This window comes from Osmerus mordax, chromosome 10 (assembly GCF_038355195.1).
Source record: "Osmerus mordax isolate fOsmMor3 chromosome 10, fOsmMor3.pri, whole genome shotgun sequence".
In the NCBI taxonomy this organism is placed as follows: domain Eukaryota; kingdom Metazoa; phylum Chordata; class Actinopteri; order Osmeriformes; family Osmeridae; genus Osmerus; species Osmerus mordax.
Genome location: NC_090059.1, coordinates 15,588,954 through 15,607,153, shown reverse-complemented (window position 1 = coordinate 15,607,153; position 18,200 = coordinate 15,588,954). Strand labels below are relative to the sequence as shown.

At 47.9% G+C, this 18,200-nt stretch overlaps 1 protein-coding gene across 3 annotated transcripts in view; it reads right to left on the bottom strand.

Moving 5' to 3' along the window:
* The window catches only part of LOC136950332 (voltage-gated potassium channel KCNC1-like), a 31,815-nt gene extending 19,290 nt beyond the window's left edge, over positions 1 to 12,525 (bottom strand). For all 3 annotated transcript variants that reach the window (XM_067244624.1, XM_067244620.1, XM_067244621.1), the window contains exon 1: positions 11,902 to 12,525. In XM_067244624.1, coding sequence (XP_067100725.1) covers positions 11,902 to 12,525 — 624 coding nt within the window. The remainder of the gene's footprint in view (positions 1 to 11,901) is intronic.
* Positions 12,526 to 18,200: the final 5,675 nt, after the last annotated feature.

Below are 18,200 nucleotides of genomic sequence, written 5' to 3'. Positions count from 1 at the left end.
TGAGTGTGAATGCAAGACAGTCTGCGCCAAAGAAAGAGACACCAGAGTCTGGTGTGAAAGAAAGAGAGAGAAAGAAAGCGAGAGAGAGAAAGAAAGCGAGAGAGAGAGAGAGAGAGAGAGAGAGAGAGAGAGAGAAGTTATAGGTCCAGCAGGCATGGTGACACGGCCTCAATGAGACCCCAACAGTGGGTCAGTGCGTGTGTGTGTGTGTGTGTGCTTGCGTCTGCCCGTCTGTGTGAATGTGTGTCTCCCTGTGCGTGTGTTTACTGCGGCACAATCCAGAGGAGCTTTATCATTACAGTATTACCAGGGCCCGTGTCACCATGACAACCACTGCGTTAGCCTCTCTTCTCACAGCACCAAGGACGGGGATCCTGCCAGATCCTGCTCCTATGCTACCTACTAGGTCTCCCTGATAAAGGGCCTGCCTCTGTCAAATACTGCTCCTCTAATGACTGACATGGCTCCTCAATAGGGGTCCAGCCTCTGCCAAACAGCAATCTGTCAAGCAAGGCTCAATGCTAATTACTTAATGAACATGGCGATAGCGCTTATTGTGCAGGTACAATGTGAGTGACCTTGAGGGAAGGTGTTTTTGGTGTGTGTGCGTGCGTAAATGTGTGTGTATGTGTGTGTTTTGGATGGGTTGTCTTTCGTCCACGTTGCCAAGGTAACTCTGAGGGAATTGTGTCCGATCAGGATTCGATTGAGAGCGCGATTGTCCTCGTCAAACAAAGCACGCGAGAGCTACGACCGCAGGCAGCCGTTAGAGGAGGCTGGAGGACGATGCGAAACCTGCACATGAATGAAGCATGACACATCAATGATTAAAGACAAGACTTCTCCAAGGAAGTCCTCCTCTCCTGAAGGGCCACGGCTTGAACTGGAAGAGCCTGATTAATGTATAATCTCATGGAGGAGAGAAGGAGAGCGAGAGGAAGACTTCCTTCAGACCATTATGAGGGAGAGACCCACAGTAGTCATGACAGTGGCTGTGACCCGAGTTCCGGAACAACCCTTCCTGTCAACCTCAACCTCACCCTCATCATCATCATCTTCCTCTTCGTAACTCGTATCCACAACTGCTTGAGTTTGTTCTGGCCATGTGATTATTGTGAAATTATAGCAACCTTAAGGAAGACCGGAACATTCCACTGTGTTCATGCAGAGGGAGAGAAGGAGAGAGGGAGAGAAGGAGAGAGGGAGAGAAGGAGAGGGAGAGAAAGAGAGAGAAGGAGAGAGGGCGAGAGAGCTTGGAGGGAGGTGGTGTGTGAAACGGCCAGACTCTAAAAGTGGGGCAGTAAGAGAGAGAGAGAGAAAACGGACGGAGAGAGAGGGAGAAAGTGAGAGAGAGGAAGAGAGAGAGGGAAAGGAAAGAGAGAGGGGGAGAGAAAAAGAAAGAATGTTGAATAATGAATTAACACAGTAGCTTCAGGTTTAGCTTTTAGTTCTTGAGACCTTTGAAGACAGAGGTGGAAACAACGTGCTCTTACCAGCACGTGTGACTAGTGGCTCCTCGAACATGACCATGAAATGTATCAATAAACAACAAGTAGAAATAATTGAACCCTGTTTACTCCTAAAGTTTACCTAGCAAACATAAATAAACATTTTTACGTGTTTATTAGTGCACATGCGGTCAAGCTAATATTATTAAGCCGATATCATGAACAGAATGTAAACTAATTTTGTAAAGGAGTCTTTGTGTGTGTGTGTTGTTGAGTGAGAGAAAGACAGGGAGGGAAATGAGAGAGGGAAAGAGAAAGAAAGAGGTACAGAGAATGGGAGAGAAAGAAAAAGAGAGACAAAGACAAAAAAATAAAAAGAGACTCTATGGTTGTCAGTTCCACTACTCTGCATGTGTGTGTAAAACAAGCCCTCCTGCAGGGGGAAGATCTCATGACCACAGACAGACTACACAGGAACCACATGGCGACAACAACACACATACCTATTCTCTTACACTTACACACAAACACACACACACACTCTCTCCCAGCGGTGTGCTAAAGATGTAGAGGGAACGAGAGGACAGGATGAGAGGGGAGGGGAAATCTTGTGACTGATACCTGAAGAGGATGTGAGTGAGAATCGCAGGTCGAAGCAGCACCAGATATCCTATAAGAGAGAGAGAGAGAGTGTGTGTGTGTGTGTGTGTGTGTGGGGGGGGGGGGGGGTCTGTCCACGTAAGCACCCTGGGGAGATACAAGGGATCTGAACTGGGGGAGGTGGGGTGGAGGTGGGGGCAGACTTCTGGATCCCTGAAGCCAAGAATACCCCACTTTGGCAGGGGGCATCCGGTGTAGGGCCCCACTGGAGACTGAAGGGCAATGGGAGGTGATTGCATGGAGGGATGGGGCGGGCTGTGTGTGTGCGTGTGTGTGTGTGTGCGGGGTTAGGGGCGTAGAACGAGTGTGATGAAGAGTGATGGCGATACTTTGCCTGGTGTGTGTGTGTACATGCATGCATTCGTGACAAGGAACTAGCGTGTGTGTCTGTTTGCACTTGAGACGTGACTAGTGTTCGTTTGTGTTGTATACATGAAACAAGAATTTGCTGATGCACATAAATCAATATCTTGAATGGGGAGTTGCTTTATGATGCTTAGAGACATCTGACTGATTTGTTGCAAGGTTCTTAATTGTATGTTCTTAAAAGCCTGCCCCATTAATTAAAGGTTAAGTCAAAAACTTGACAGACAACACACAAGTAAAACCTCTGTGTTCTAAATCCACATCAGTGAAGCTTCAACATACAGTACCGTCGCTGGAGGACCCTTAACAAGACAGAGCCGGATTTCAGAGATTCCCCGAATGACTCAACCGCCGACACACACAGCAGTGCTCCCCAACTATCTCTCTCTCTCTCTCTCTGGTCGACACGTCACAGTGTCGTATCTGCGCCGCAGCATTGAGGTTCCCTCCATTTCTTCCCTCTGCAGTCGTGTCAAACATCTCTGAAGAACAGACGTGGCATGGAGCCGTGTGAGAGCGTGAGAGAGACCCCCCCCCCTCAAAGTCTGCTTTGTATTCGATCCAGTTCACTGAAGAGTACTATGTTGCATTTGTCCTTGCGACGTCCCCCCCTCTCTCTTTCTCTTGAGCGCCCCCATCCCTTCTTCTGCCCCCCCCCCCACCTACTCCTCCTATAGCTTGTATTGTGTGCTGAGTGAGAGCTAGTTTGGCGAAGCTGTCCCTGTTCTATTAGCTGTGATGACCGAGTACCTGCCAGTCTCCTCCTTCAGGACCCCCTCCCGCTCTCTCTTCTCTCCATTCCTGTGTCTATCTCTATATCTCTCTGACTCTATCTTTCCGCTTCTCTCTGTCTCTCTCTCTCTCTTTCTGTCCTTAATCTAACTGAGAGGTTTGTGCCAAAAATGCTTTGTAAGAGAAACAGGAAAGCCACACACACACACACACACTCACTCAAGCGCACACCACAGGTAGCTGTGTGTTTATGAGAGAACAAGGACATTGCAGGCAGCTATCTAACCATCCACCTCTTACCAACCTTCACCGATTAAAAGGCCATCAAAATGTTAAAAGAAGGCTAATCTTTAGGGGGAAATGTTCCAATAACACTCTTCCTCTGCAGTGATAAACAAAGGATGTCTGAAGGACTTTGAGCTGTGGACAATTCCAGACAATTCGTTCCAAATCCTCACTCGGACATTTTACACAACAGAGTCCTACGACATACAACTCCTTAAACTGCGCCAGCTCCACTGCCCCGCCCTCCTCGCCGCCCGCCCGCCCTCCCCCACCACCACCCCCACCGCCACCACCCTGCCACTTACAAGGGAGGAACCATCGGCAGGCAGCAGATGGTCACTCAGGAATTATCCCAGTGTTGCTCTCCAATGTCATTTTCCGTGGGAATGAGCAGGGACCCTGCTTGACTGTTCCCAGAGCCACAGGGCAACAGGAGCTAGCTGCAGCAGGGAATGTCACGAGGCCAACCATGCATACTAACCAGGCTCCAGCTAGCACACGAACCAACCAACATATTCTGGAAATACAGCAAGGAACTAACTGCGTGCTCCTCACTTCTAGAGTTTCTGAAAGATTTATTTTGAAAAGGAATGTTTCTGAAGTCAACGGTGAGGGAAGAAGTTGTTCTACTTCCAGATGGCATAGTGACTGAAATGTTCACCTGTCGTTTTGGGTTTATCCCATTTGGTACGTAAATCTACCACTATAAAACTTGTTTTCTAAAACCCAATGAGTCAGTTGTCATATTCAACATGTTTGCCAGAATAAGGGTGCATCATTTTGCACTTTCAGACTGCTGGATCCTGGTGAATATCGGCTAAATCAGCAAAACCTGACAGAGAACACTTTTTGAAACAAAAAATAAAGTATAACCTTTTAAAAATGGTGAGTGATCGATTTTTTGGAACCACAGCATCCAGTCAGCTAATTCTCCTGTTATAATGTGAGTCCATTACAGGCTTGTTATGAGTGCAAAGTGGCTCAGTGTGGAGGTGTGTGTGTGATGCACGGGGTGAGTGCAGTCTGTGGGGGTCACGTGCGGAGGTGTGTCAGATGTACAGATTTATGTCTGTCCCGTGAGTGGGCACTCAGAGAGATGCTTTATGGGCATATATGTGTACAGTGTAAAGGGTAATGCATGTAAGGTGTGCACCATGTAAAGGTTTTTTTATAGGCGTGTAAAGCATGTCGATTTATGGCTTTCAGGCGAAGGTTTACACTCACTGTGTAAAGTTTTGTGTGTTTGCGTGTGCTGAGCCTGTGCCGTCGACAATAACATGCCTAAACAGCACAGGTGTGTGTGCTGTAGCTATGTACCAGGCTTCAGTGTCCTCCCCTTCCCTGTCCTCCTGCTCCTGGTGTTTTGACTAGCTTGTGCCCCATTTAGAGGATTCAGCTTGGTGCCGTGGTAACCAGCTCTGGCACCATGTGAGCTCTCCAGCCACGCCGTTGTCCAAACACATTTCAATGTGAGAGAGAGAGAGAGAGAGAGAGAGAGAGAGAGAGAGAGAGAGAGAGAGAGAGAGAGAGAGAGAGAGAGAGAGAGAGAGAGAGAGAGAGAGAGAGAGAGAGAACGAGGGAGAGGAGGGCAGAGGTGATTGGAGGGTCGGCGGTGGTGAGAGACGCCGTGGCAACAGGGTCTGTTTATTGTGTGCGCTGTATGGAATGTCACACTTATTACAAACAGGTAAAGAAGTGTGAAAACCACTTTTTGTTTGTTTGGTCGTCAACAAATCGGTTGTCAAAACAGTTTGGTCAGTTCCATCGTTCGGAAGCCCCGCGTCCCTCTGGAATCCCATCAACAACTCACTGAGGTAGTATTACCGGATGCCAGAGCAAGCGGAGCCGTATCACATTCCTGGTGATAGGAACACTATACAGGAGGACCACGGCTCAATACCTCGTCAGGAAAAACTGAAACAAAACACTATGGGTTTCCCAAATACAGGCATAAACGGTGGAGTTGGCTCAATGGTTTGTAAGGCCTTTCCCACACGGGCTCTCTGAACATCCTGTGTTTCACAACCAAGCAGCTCAGTGCCAGCAGTGGCTTTCTGCTTGAGGACACACACAAACAAGCTGCTGCGGTGTCAACACTATTTTGGGGCCCAAACTGTTTTGTAAGCATTGTGTGTGTCCTCAATGGTCACACGGGGCGCGTGGTGATGGTACAGAGCACAAGGACGAAGGCGTCGAAGACACTCGCTCGCTGTATTTTTAGACTTTTTCCAGTCAGGCAGTGAGAAAACGGAAGTGAGAAAGTGTTGGTCATTAGAAGCGGGGTTTCGAACATCAAAAAACACCTACTTGTAGGCATTTTTTTGGGGTCCAATCAGCAAAATGGCAACACAAGCTTAAAGTGGCCAAATCTGGCTTCATCACCACATGACATCATCACCTGAAGTGGTAGAAATGCCCGGAGTCTAGCACCTCAGCGATGAGGTTTACCAAATATTCTCACAACCAGAAGGAGGTATCCCAGTATGAGTTGAAGGGAGCCAGAGGCTTTTAATGAGGCGCACGCCAGCCGAGGGCCCCCTGATGATGTTGTTTGTGATGTCACAGAGCCCAACGGCATGTAGTCATCGGGCCGTAGTCCAATCAGAGAGCAGCGAGAACAGCGAATGCAGTGAAGGCCGTTAATGATTGGCTGGAACTAGTGTTAACTGACAGTCTTCATCTGCGTAATACGCTAATAAAGTGATAACGTACTTCAGTGTTGTCACAGCACTGTTTTGGAGGCAAACAAATGACTTTGCACAGCTCATCAGTTCAGCTCTGATAAATAGGATGCAATTTCTTACCTACCTGACTAGATACAATAGTAACAGGATATTATTATTAACCGTTGACACTTAGTTCATGTCACCTATAAGTTGGCAAATGTTAGATGAAGGGGCTTGGGGTGCACCCCCCCCCCCCCAAAAAAAACGGTGCAAAAAAATCTCAACAGACTACTGTATGCAAAATTAGCAATGACCCAGTAACAACAGGAGCCTGATAAGGAGGGCAGAATGTTGTCATCATTACAGCACCGGGGATCTCAGGCTCCGTGCCATCTTAACTGTTCTAGAACCCTCACACACTCCGTGCCATCTTAACTGTTCTAGAACCCTCACACACTCTGTGCCATCTTAACTGTTCTAGAACCCTCACACACTCCGTGCCATCTTAACTGTTCTAGAACCCTCACACACTCCGTGCCATCTTAACTGTTCTAGAACCCTCACACACTCCGTGCCATCTTAACTGTTCTAGAACCCTCACACACTCCGTGCCATCTTAACTGTTCTAGAACCCTCACACACTCCGTGCCATCTTAACTGTTCTAGAACCCTAACGCACGTCTCTCACTGTGGCCTCCCTCCTCAGAGACGACACGTCACTAAAATAACACGTGACGTCCCAGGCGAAGCCGACAATGTCACAAAAACCCTGGCTCAAGCGTTTTGCTCCAATACCAGCACCTATTTATAGATAGCCCTATCGATATAGCTTTTTTATTTGCTGTCCAACACAGTCTTGGGTCTTCTGTTGACGCTGAGCGCAGTGGCAGGTCATATTTGTGTTTATGACAGCAGTGTTCATGACTACAACTCTGGGCACAGTGGAAAAGAACAGCAAACAATGAACCGCAAAACATGACCTTCATGGCGGGCCGGCGTTCAGACGAGGGATTCAACGCTCCCCCAACACTGATGAAGCCGTCACAGAACCACGTAAGGTTTGCTCTGGCCTCGGAGGGTTCTAGAAGGAGGTTTCGGGGAGGTTCTAGAATGTGATGTGCTTGACACAATGGGCAGGAAAGCAGAAAAGTAAGTAGAGGTGAAATGGAATCTGTTTCTCTGGAATTATTATTCCTGTTACTGAGGGTACATATCTGAGTGTGGTTTTCCAAAGGGGTTCATTGGGGACTGGTAATTGTGTGCGTCTGTGTGTGTGATCGCAGAAGTTCATCTCAATATATGGGGTTATTGACACTCAATCAAATTAAATCAGACTTCCATTTACTGCCATTGGTTCGAGTCAAACCACACTGAACTACAAAGCAAACTCAGAACGGAACATGAAGCCACAAATCATCCTGTTTTCATCCCATTCCCCAGCAAAGCATGCTTATTGAGTTAACGAGACCAAGTGAGACTAGAACGTCGAGTTAGGAGGAAATGGGTTTGGAAGGTTTCCAGCATGTGACAACTCCTTGTGAGGTTCATCTACTCCACCCCTGCCTACAGTCTCATGGAAACTCAATGTCATGCAACCAGACAATCAATAGAGCAATAAGATGGATGTAATATCACACATCTACTACAAATAGGGAAATGGGCTTTTTATCTCCACCCAGTGGCATAATGGTCCTGTTAGCGAGTAAACATTGAACAATTTGTTCATTTCTAAGAATCAGAACATCAGCCGTTTGAAGAGGGGAAGGCAGACAGTGATATCAAAAACAGACAAGAAAGAGATGATAATCAATGAAATATAACATATAACAATCAATGGGAACTGGGAGCCACAAAGGAGGTGGATTGGATTGCTCCAGCCTTTATTATCGATCGAAGATGTTAAGAGGAGAACCCCCGACCCCCAACACATCTCTCTCTCTCCTTCTCTTTCTGCCATCCCTGTAGCTCGTCCTGTTTCTCCACCAACCTCCTATCACTCTCTCCCCTCTCTCTCTCCTTCTCTCTCTGCCATCCCCGTAGCTCGTCCTGTTTCTCCACCAACCTCCTATCACTCTCTCCCCTCTCTCTCTCCTTCTCTCTCTGCCATCCCCGTAGCTCGTCCTATTTCTCCACCAACCTCCTATCACTCTCTCCCCTCTCTCTCTCCTTCTCTTTCTGCCATCCCTGTAGCTCGTCCTGTTTCTCCACCAACCTCCTATCACTCTCTCCCCTCTCTCTCTCCTTCTCTCTCTGCCATCCCCGTAGCTCGTCCTGTTTCTCCACCAACCTCCTATCACTCTCTCCCCTCTCTCTCTCCTTCTCTCTCTGCCATCCCCGTAGCTCGTCCAGTTTCTCCACCAACCTCCTATCACTCTCTCCCCTCTCTCTCTCCTTCTCTTCCGTTGCTCTGTTGCCGACTCTTTTGCAGTCTCTCTGGCTGTATCTTTTTCTCTCCATATCTATCCCTTTCCCTTCGTCTATCTCTCCCTCCCTCCCTCCCTCCCTCCCTCCCTCCCTCCCTCCCTCCCTCCCTCCCTCCCTCCCTCCCTCCCTCCCTCCCTCCCTCCCTCCCTCTCTCATCCCCCTTTTGCTTCTCCTCCAGTGCTCCCCCTCCTTTTTCTCTCCGCGTCTACTGCAGCAGAAAAGCCAGCACAAACACCAGCGCGTGTGTGTGTGCGTGTGCGCCGCTGGGATGGATCTGCCAGCGAGACCCCATGCGATCACGCATGACAAAAACGCTGCATGTGGAGCGATAATATGAATGACGTCTCTGATCACAACATTGATCGCTGGCGCATTACATCACGGCGATGAAAACAAAATCCCTTAAATCACCGTGGCGGTCTCTACGCTCCTCTCTCCCTCACTCTCAATCTCTCTTCTCTCTCTCGTTTTTAATCTTTTGCTCGCTGCCCCCCTCTCTTTCTACATTTCTATTTCTCTAACCCCTCCCTCACCCCCCCCCCCCTCACTCTATCTCTCTCTTCTCCTCATCTCTCTGCCACCTGCATTACCAACTACAGTTTGCTCTCCGTCTTGCTGGACTCAGCCCTGATGCTTGTGTGAAGGGGAGAAGGGGAGAGGGAGGGAGGGAGGGAGGGAGGGAGGGAGGGAGGGAGGGAGGGAGGGAGGGAGGGAGGGAGGGAGGGAGGGAGGGAGGGAGGGAGGGAGGGGGGCAAAAAGTCTGTGTGATCTGGGTCATTGCCCTGTCTTGACGTATAGTGCTGTCGTACCAGACCTCCAGAGGGGAATGGGGCTAATGCTCACCCCACAAATAGCAGCCCCAGGGGATGATGGATCCTGTCGAGAAGTCGCCCCGCGCTTTACATTTACATTTAGTCATTTAGCAGACGCTCTTATCCAGAGCGACTTACAGTAAGTACAGGGACATTATCCCCGAGGCAAGTAGGGTGAAGTGCCTTGCCCAAGGACACAACGTCATATTGCACGGCCAGGAATCGAACCGGCAACCTTTGGATTAATAGCCCGACTCCCTAACCGCTCACCCATCTGACCCGCCGCTCTACGCGGCGCCAACACGCTCGGAGGATCGTCTGGAGAGCCAGGGGACCGAAGGAGGGACAAGCTCCCCTGGCAGGGTTCTTACAGGTCGACAAACGTCATGTCACTGAATTGGGGCGAGGTGGCAGTTCTTTTTTTGGATAGGCAGTATCAAGTGGATTTGGCCCAGTGAAGACATCAAGTGTTAACCTTTTACATGCTTCTACATATAGCAATAGGCCATTCAATGTTGGCACGTTGTGTCCTAAAACAGGTGCGTGGTGTTGCACTGCACAGTACACAACACACTGACTGTCCTCCTTGACATAGTATGACTGGGTTGGAGTTGCAGGAACACATCTGGACACCTGGAACCAAACACCCCTCTAACCTGCCACATTCGGATGCAGGTGGAACACAGTCCAGTGTCACAACCAATTGGGCTAAAGTGACACAGGTCAAGAGTCAAGTTGAACATTTATCAACTGCATCTGGTGGTGAACTAAGAAATTCAAACACCATGTGACCTACTAGTGATACAAACCAGAAGTGGGGTGTGTGTGTGTGGGGGGGGGGGTTCTGTGGGTGATCGATCCCAGCAGTGTGGTCTGTTCCAGTGACAACAGCAGCTCTTCCTGATACCTTATCCTAAATCCAATGAGACCAGGAGGGGGGAGGGAATCAGGTGACCCTCTCTAGACTGTCTATCTGAGCCTTGACACCTGGCTGTGTGTGTGTGTGTGTACATGCAGAGGAGCTGCTGCCTTGCTGCATACACAGAGTCTGAGACTGGTGTAGGAAGAGACATTAGGGATGTGTGTGTGCGTATGGGTGTGTTTCACTTTGTAGGGAAACGGAACGTACGACTTAGTATCTGTGAAGGCTGCCGAGAGTGCAAGCACCTGTACTACAGTATATTGTGCAGTGTGCCTGTAAGTGCACATGCATTTAGTATGTCTGTGTCTGTATGTCTGTGTGTGCATGCATGTTTGCATTGCGTTTCAAAACAGATGTAGCCATGACTATAAGAAGGTGCTGGTTTCACAGTGAGCTACATGTGGTTCATCTGGCTTCATTCTTTCCATGTACAGTATGTCCCTTGAAGGTTGCTATGCATTTTCACAGACCATCGCTTTATCGAAATCAAATGAACACCCTGTCATAATGAAATGTGTTATGAGTATCGTACAGTAGCCTACAACCTGAAACAATATGGTGTGAGATATTTCGACATATAGATATATTTATATATATATAGCTATATATATATATATATATATATATATATATTCCTCAGACCAGTTATTCATCTCAGCTCAATGTTTATTCAAGCATTTAATCACAGGGCAAGATACTTGCTACTCTCTGCGCCATCAAGGGAAATCATCAGATACTAAAAGCGTAATTTCCCTACTCTGCTAGCGTTACACTAGGCTATTGAAAGCGATATGAACGACGCGGTTCTATGCAGCTTCAAGGTAATATGGTGTGTCTGAAAAGCGTGCGTAAAAACGCGTAAAGGCTTTTTTATCTGGGTTGAGGGGACAGATATATACCCTCAAATTAGAATCACCAAGGGCAAACGTGTGAGAGACAGAAACGCACCTCTCTCAGATTACTCTCTGTAAGTGCTCAATGAATAAAACCGTAAAATGCAATAGCATGCTTGTAGGAGCATTATGATCAGACAAATTCAAGTTAATGAAGACGGTTGGATGCGGGAGAGGAGAGGGGGCAGAGACTGCGTTTCGATGCAGGTACCAGAGACCTGTAGGCTGAAACATATACTGTAGCCGACTGACAAAGACCCCCAAAAATGCATGAATACATGCACTCATTTGCGCATCCAAATTTACAACATGTTACCACGATACAGTGCAAATGGAACGTTTAAATTTAGATAGGAGATGAGATGACAAATATCAACTAGTGGCCTCGTATCCATATGTATAACAGCAATAACATTTCAATTTTTTTATGCTATCAACATTAATTATTCATCATCCGTGAGTCTATATCCTGACATTTAACATAAGCGAACTGCCAAGTGAAGTCATACCTATAAGTGCATAATCTGCAGTCGATTATGATAATAAAACAATGTGATAAGGAAGTATACATTACAAAGATGACTGAAGCCTAATGGAGGGGCCAATATATCCAAACTTTAAAGAACTTGATGGTAAATAGTACTATGAGCCTTCAAACAACTTTACCACGGAGGTAATAAGAGTCCAACTCACCCGAGCATATTTGGAGGAATAGGGGTCCTCAAAAAGGGCCCATATCCTGGGCTGCCAGGTTTTCCACCAACCCGCTTTCCTCGCGTCCTCCTGCATGCACAGTCTTTTCAGGTCCCCATCCGCGCCGCCTGTTAGCGCGGGGTCGTCCTCTGGCGCGTCCGGTTCAGGATTTTCAAAGCTGTCCAACGCCTCCTCCGCATCCCGGTGCTGCCGGTAATTCATCCAGCAACAAGCCTCCACGTCCGTCTCATCGATGCCCCAGAATGCCAGCTCCTCTTCGAACAGCGGACCGCACACGTCATTCGGACAGTGCAACTTCCCCGTGCGGTAATAGTTCAAGATGAATGAAAAGACAGACGGGTGGCGATCGAAGAAGAACTCGTCGGATTTAGGGTCGTAATCGAAGTTACTGAATGCGTCCGGCTCGGTAAGCCAAGATAAACGGGTACCGGGTAACGTTTTTAGGGTGCTTCGGTATGTTTCATGCCGCACCCCCCCGCAGTTTATCACGATCTTCTCGCTTTCCGACGGACAAGTCATGTCTGCGCTGTAACATGCTTTGTTGGACGACTTATTCCCACCCTTGCGCCCTTTGAAAGAGGATACACAGACCGAACTGAGCATAGAGGACCGGGGGGGAGGGAGAGGAGGAGAGAAAACGGAGGGAGGAGGAGGGAGGAGGAGTCTGCGGGGAGAAAAAAGGGTAGAATTTTAGAAAAAGGGAAAGGTATGGAAGGATAAATATTAACATTAATCCTAAAGATACGTTAAAGGTGGCTGAGAACACAGATGGGATTTATCCAACAGGTAAATTACACAGAACAAATCTGGATGACCTTGTGCAGGTGTACTGTGTAGCAGAAGTCTAAACATCCAAGAGATTGACAGGGATGCTGGGTGTTGATGTTTCTAAAACCGGTCAGACTCACAGACATGGGTTAAGGGGTCTCCAGCAGGTGCTTGGAGGATCGGACAGACACATGATCCATTCAACATGCTGACGATTGTTGACATCCATTATGCTGACTTGGTGAATAAGGTGGAATGACAATCTAGTCATCAAGTGAACACAAACTAAAACTATGTGACCCATCCCACCTATCACAGGACAATCCTTGTGTTAGGAACAGCAGATGCAGATGAGATTTGAGATCCCCAATGTCACATCAAAGCACTTCATTTACGACGATTTCAATCAGCTAGTTCCTTTTTTGTCAGTTCACTGAATTCGGCATTTTACAAGAGGATAATGTATATGGTCATCAACAACATAATTAACCCCAGTTCATTCAAATTCTGTGTGTAATTAGGGCACTATGAGACTATTGTATAGGCACACTGCCAAGTTACTCCTGTTCCCTCCATGCCCACAGTCTGGTCAACCAATAGGAGAGAGAGAAGTGTGTGTGTGTGTGTGTGTGTGAGCGAGAGAGAGAGAGAGACTGCATGTGAATGTGTGAAACAGAGTGAGAGAAAAGAAAGATGGAGGAAGAGGGGTAGAACGAGAAGGAGAGAAAAGGAGACAGAGGGGTAGATTTAGAAATGAGGGATCTTGATCCTTCATTTCCCCTTTGTCCCTACAGCTTTTCTGACGAAAGGTGGCGTAGCATTTGGTGTGTGTGTGTGTTAATTGCTTCCCGGGAGTGCAGTGTCCGTACTAATGTTAGATCTCCTCGATCAGCCCACAACAGACACCATGCATTCCCCTGCATCCCTGAGCTGCCTCCACTCCCTCTGCTGGCTCTGCCCCCTCGGCTGCCTCTACATGGCTTGGATGCACCAGTCTGTCGGGATGCCTCACCGCCTCTTCTGCACGGAGTGTGTGTGTGTGTGGGGGGGGGGTGGAAGGAAGAGAAGGGGGGCCGCGGGGGAGGGGGGGGTAGAGAACGGGAGGGGGAAGGGAGAGAACACTAGAGAGGCAGAGGGAGACAGACCATAAATCTGTGTTTTAATGGAGTGATCGGAAAGGACAGAACAAAACAAGACCGGGAGAACAAGTGAACACAACAAAGACCTGCAGACGAGAAGGAGAGGTGGAATAGCGAGAGATGGAGAGAGAGAGAAAGAGAGACCTTCCTCAGAGAAAGAGAGAGAGTAAATGCAGAATGGTTACGACCTCACTTAGTCACCATAGGCATTACGCTACACTTCTAATGGCAGGGGATGGGAGAGAGACTGAGGGAGAGTAAGAGAGAGAGAGAGAGAGAGAGAGAGAGAGAGAGAGAGAGAGAGAGAGAGCAGGAACGAGGGGAAGACTGGGGCATCAAGGGAGAGAGTGTGCTATAAAAGTGAATGAATTCCACTGCAGTAAAAAGCAGAGTTATTTTCTTGCTTGCCCTCCCCTGCTAGTTCCTTGCAGTACAGTTACCAGTGCTCAACCCACTGTTCCTTATAAACAGCACAAAGCCTCCCCAACGCTGAACCTTTCCTCTTAACCTCCTTTTCTCTATTCAGATGAATACAACACTTTCCACCATCCCTCTCTCTGCGTCCTCCTTTCCTCGTCCTCCCCCCACTCTCCCGCGCTCACTCTCCCTCTCCAACCCTCCCCCTTTCCATCTCGTCTCCCTCCGTCCCTCCCTCCCTCCCACCTCTCTCACTCACGCTCTCTCTCTCGCTCTCATATTCCGCATAAGGGAATCACATTTCATTGAAGGGGGAATCGAGGCTTCACTTTCCTCCTCCTCCTCACTACGCTCTCTCTCCTATCTGGTGGCCCGCTCTCATCTCTAGACTTCTTTCCCATTTATCTCTCTCTTCTTTTGCTGCATTTTTTAAGGATTTTTCTTCTTTCTCCCCCAGATTTCTCCTCTCCCCCTCTGTCTTCCAGCCTTGCATCCCATCTCTCTCCCTCTTCTCTCTCTCTCTCCTCCAAGTCTCTCTTTCTTCTTTCTCGCTTTCTTCTTATTTCCCTTTTCAGACTTTTTCGTTCCCTCTCGTTTTCAGACTGAGAACTATGTTCAGTTTGGTTTTCTCAGCACAGGATGTTCTTTAGATTCCGCCGCAGTAAGTACACTTTCTGTCTCCAGCGCAACTTTCAGACACTCTGTATTTTGTTCCTGTCTTGTGGTTCGTCCTTCATAGTCCTTTTGTTTGGATTACTTTCTTCAGATGTCTTAAGATTTTTTTGTATTCTTAATTTTTGTGAGAAAACGTATCTAATTGATTGCTGCAGTTCGGAGACCTACTACTCACAGGTAAGCCTTACACAGGAAAAGTGGTTACTGCATGCGTACCAATTACCAGTTTAGAAACTGACCTCAGATCAGTCTTACCATGCCTACATTAAGGGAAGGTTGACAGTAACTGTTCAGAGAACAGTCAAAGTATATGTTGAAAATAATTGTGGGACTATGAAAACGAAGAGCAGTCGTTTTCCTAGTCTTCACCACAGCTCTACTAATCTTGATAGACTTTGCTGCAGTACTCCAAAACTTGCCTTCTCAACAAAAAAAAGACTGCACTCACAAAATTAGGCATAGTCCAATACAACTTAAGTAATTTAATGTAGCTACGTACATTTCTTTGCATGGTAAAAGTGTTTTGCAGTTATTGCAAAAGTGCAAGTTAGAGAAATATGTAACTTCTAAAAAAGATGATTTCAAAAGTAACCAACCAGGGAAATACAATACAGTCAGTTTTCCTCAGTAGTCAGCATACTGTCCTGGAACATTGCTGCAGCTCTGCACTGTTGTGAAGTACTGGGATCTGATTTCAGCACCTTGGACAGCACACCCCCGCTCCCAGCCACAGGACAAGGGCAGAACTAATGTTCGACTAAACTAATGTTCGACTAAAGAAAAACAGATCCTTTTTGGGAGTCAGTTGGACAACTTTAGCAAGCAAACAATGTTTTTGAAGCATTGTTCCCTCTTTGGTCATTCTAGTTCATATAAGAACTGCGTAATATTTTATGTACAGGCAACCACAAGTCTCTTATTGCAAGTAAATACAGTTTGGCAAGGATGTCTATCCCACAATGCAGTCCCGTCAGAGGGTCTTATTGATTTTATAATTGTAGTTAAATGATCTCCCCATTAAAAGATCTTAGATGGAATAAGGTGCACTAAGGTACCACTGTTGTTCCAATGATCATCCTATCTAATTAGTAAATTCTAAAAACTGTGAATGAATTCAACAAAAAGCTCTAAGTTTTATGAACTAATTTATCAGAAGTGATAAAAACGATATGGTTCTGCTGGGCCAGGTTAAGGGTTAAGGTGTTCAGCTGGGTCACCAAGGGAGAACAATGTTTTGATATTTATCTGAAAGAGAAATAGGCCTAGGCGTTTATCCCAGTATGAATGTACGCACATCCCTCTAAGCTGACCGCAGCACTCTGATCTCAAGTGGAGGTGCGACTGCTTACGGAAAAAAGCGAAGGGGGAAAGGGAGGAGGGGAGAAGAGAGGGGAAGCCTGACGAAGGTGAGAGAGGGGTGTCAAATGGAGGGAGAACACCGTGATCTGGTGGAGGAGAGGAGAGGAAGGGAGAAGATGGTGATCTGGTGGAGGAGAGGAAGAGCCGGCCCAGGGCAGGAAGAGCATTCTGGAATAGTTGGAGGACGACAGAAAAAAAAGTGATGAGAAGGGAATAAAGGGGGGCAGAGAGATCCTCTCCTCCTATTGCAGCATTTCCTGCCACGGCCACCATGTCCTGCGCCACTCTGCTGCTAGTGCACCTCTCTACACACACACACACACCTGGCAGTGTGTGAGTGTTGCATACCAAAACGCTCGCAAAGAAAACACGTTTCGAGGGCAAAGCGGCGCTTAATGAACTTGGAAGGAGGGAGGAGGAGAGAGGTGGACTGAGAAATGAAGACGGAAAGGAGGTACGGAAAGAGAATGCACTGCTCGTGCACGCTGGCTGCACTGACGCTAATATATATTAGCAGAAACACTGCAGCAAGAGGGGGAGGGAGGGCAGGATTATGGGTTGCAGCGAATGTGAGGTACCAGCAGAAAGGGGGAGGGGAGGAGAGTGCGCAAGAGAGAGAGAGAAAGAGATAGAGAAGAAGGAGAAGGAGAGAGGAATTTGGAGGAGTGCTGACTATGCTGAACGAGCTCGCAGTAGTTGGCAGAAAAGCTCAAACCTTTACCAATCACTGGGAAGGGGAGGGAAAGAGGGAGGAAGAAGAGAGAGGATCGAAAAGGGAGGGGGTTAGCAGAAGATCCTTTTTTTATAGGAGAACGGGGAAAAGAAGGAGGGGATGGAAAGGAGAGGGGAGGGGAGGGGAGGGAGGGGAGGAGGGGGAGGGAGAGAGAGAGAGAGAGAGAGAGAGAGAGAGAGAGAGAGAGAGAGAGAGAGAGAGAGAGAGAGAGAGAGAGAGAGAGAGAGAGAGAGAGAAAGAGAGGTGATGTGAAAGATGTGTGAGAGCAGGCTGAAGGAGAGTAGAGAATTATATGAACAATGATGGGAAACATGAAAGAGAGGCGATAAAAAGAGAGAGGGAGAGAGAGAGAGAGAGAAGATAAAGGGCCGGGGAGGAGGGAAGCTCGGGGAGGAGGGAGAAGGAAGGTGATGCAGGGAGAAGAGAGAGAGAGAGAGAGAGAGAGAGAGAGAGAGAGAGAGAGAGAGAGAGAGAGAGAACGGGGAAACGATGGGAATCTTGCGGTGCTTTCGGTTGGTGCCAGTGAAGCACCTGAATGGAGGTGAGGATGAAAGGGAGTGGAGAAAGAGGGATGGAGCACAGCGATACGAAGCAGGGTGGGAGACAGATAGAGGAATTGAGAGGAGGAAGGAGTGGAAGGAGAGAAGACTAAATGAAGGGGGGGAGTGTCGTGTACAGCTGAGCTGAATAGCAAATGCACCACAAGGGAAAAGGTGTGTGTGTGCGCGCGTGTGTGTGTGTGTGCAAGCGGCCATCTTTCTTCCACCGGTCCCCTCATCAAAGGATGTAACCACAAGGTTCCGTGCTGTTCTCTACATATCTCTACCCTCCCCCATCTCACCATCACCCCTCTCTCCCCGCCCCCCCCTCCGCCTCGTCTCCCCTCGCACACTCTCCAGTGCTGAGGAGACACCAACAGGTGAAAGAGCGTCACTGCAGCACCAGAAAAGTACTGCAGTCACCTCCCCTTTTAGTGCGGTGTCACCATACGCCTTCCTCTCCCTCCGACTGCCACTGTGTCTAATGGTGTAACTCTGAATCTCTCCCTACTGAGGAGAGACAGAAAAAGGGAATGGGGGTCTAGAAAGCCAAAGAGAGTTATGATAAAGATGAGAGAAGGAGAGAGAAACAGCAAAATAAAAAGATAATGCAATGACAGCACACACCATGAGACTATGCAACCCCTG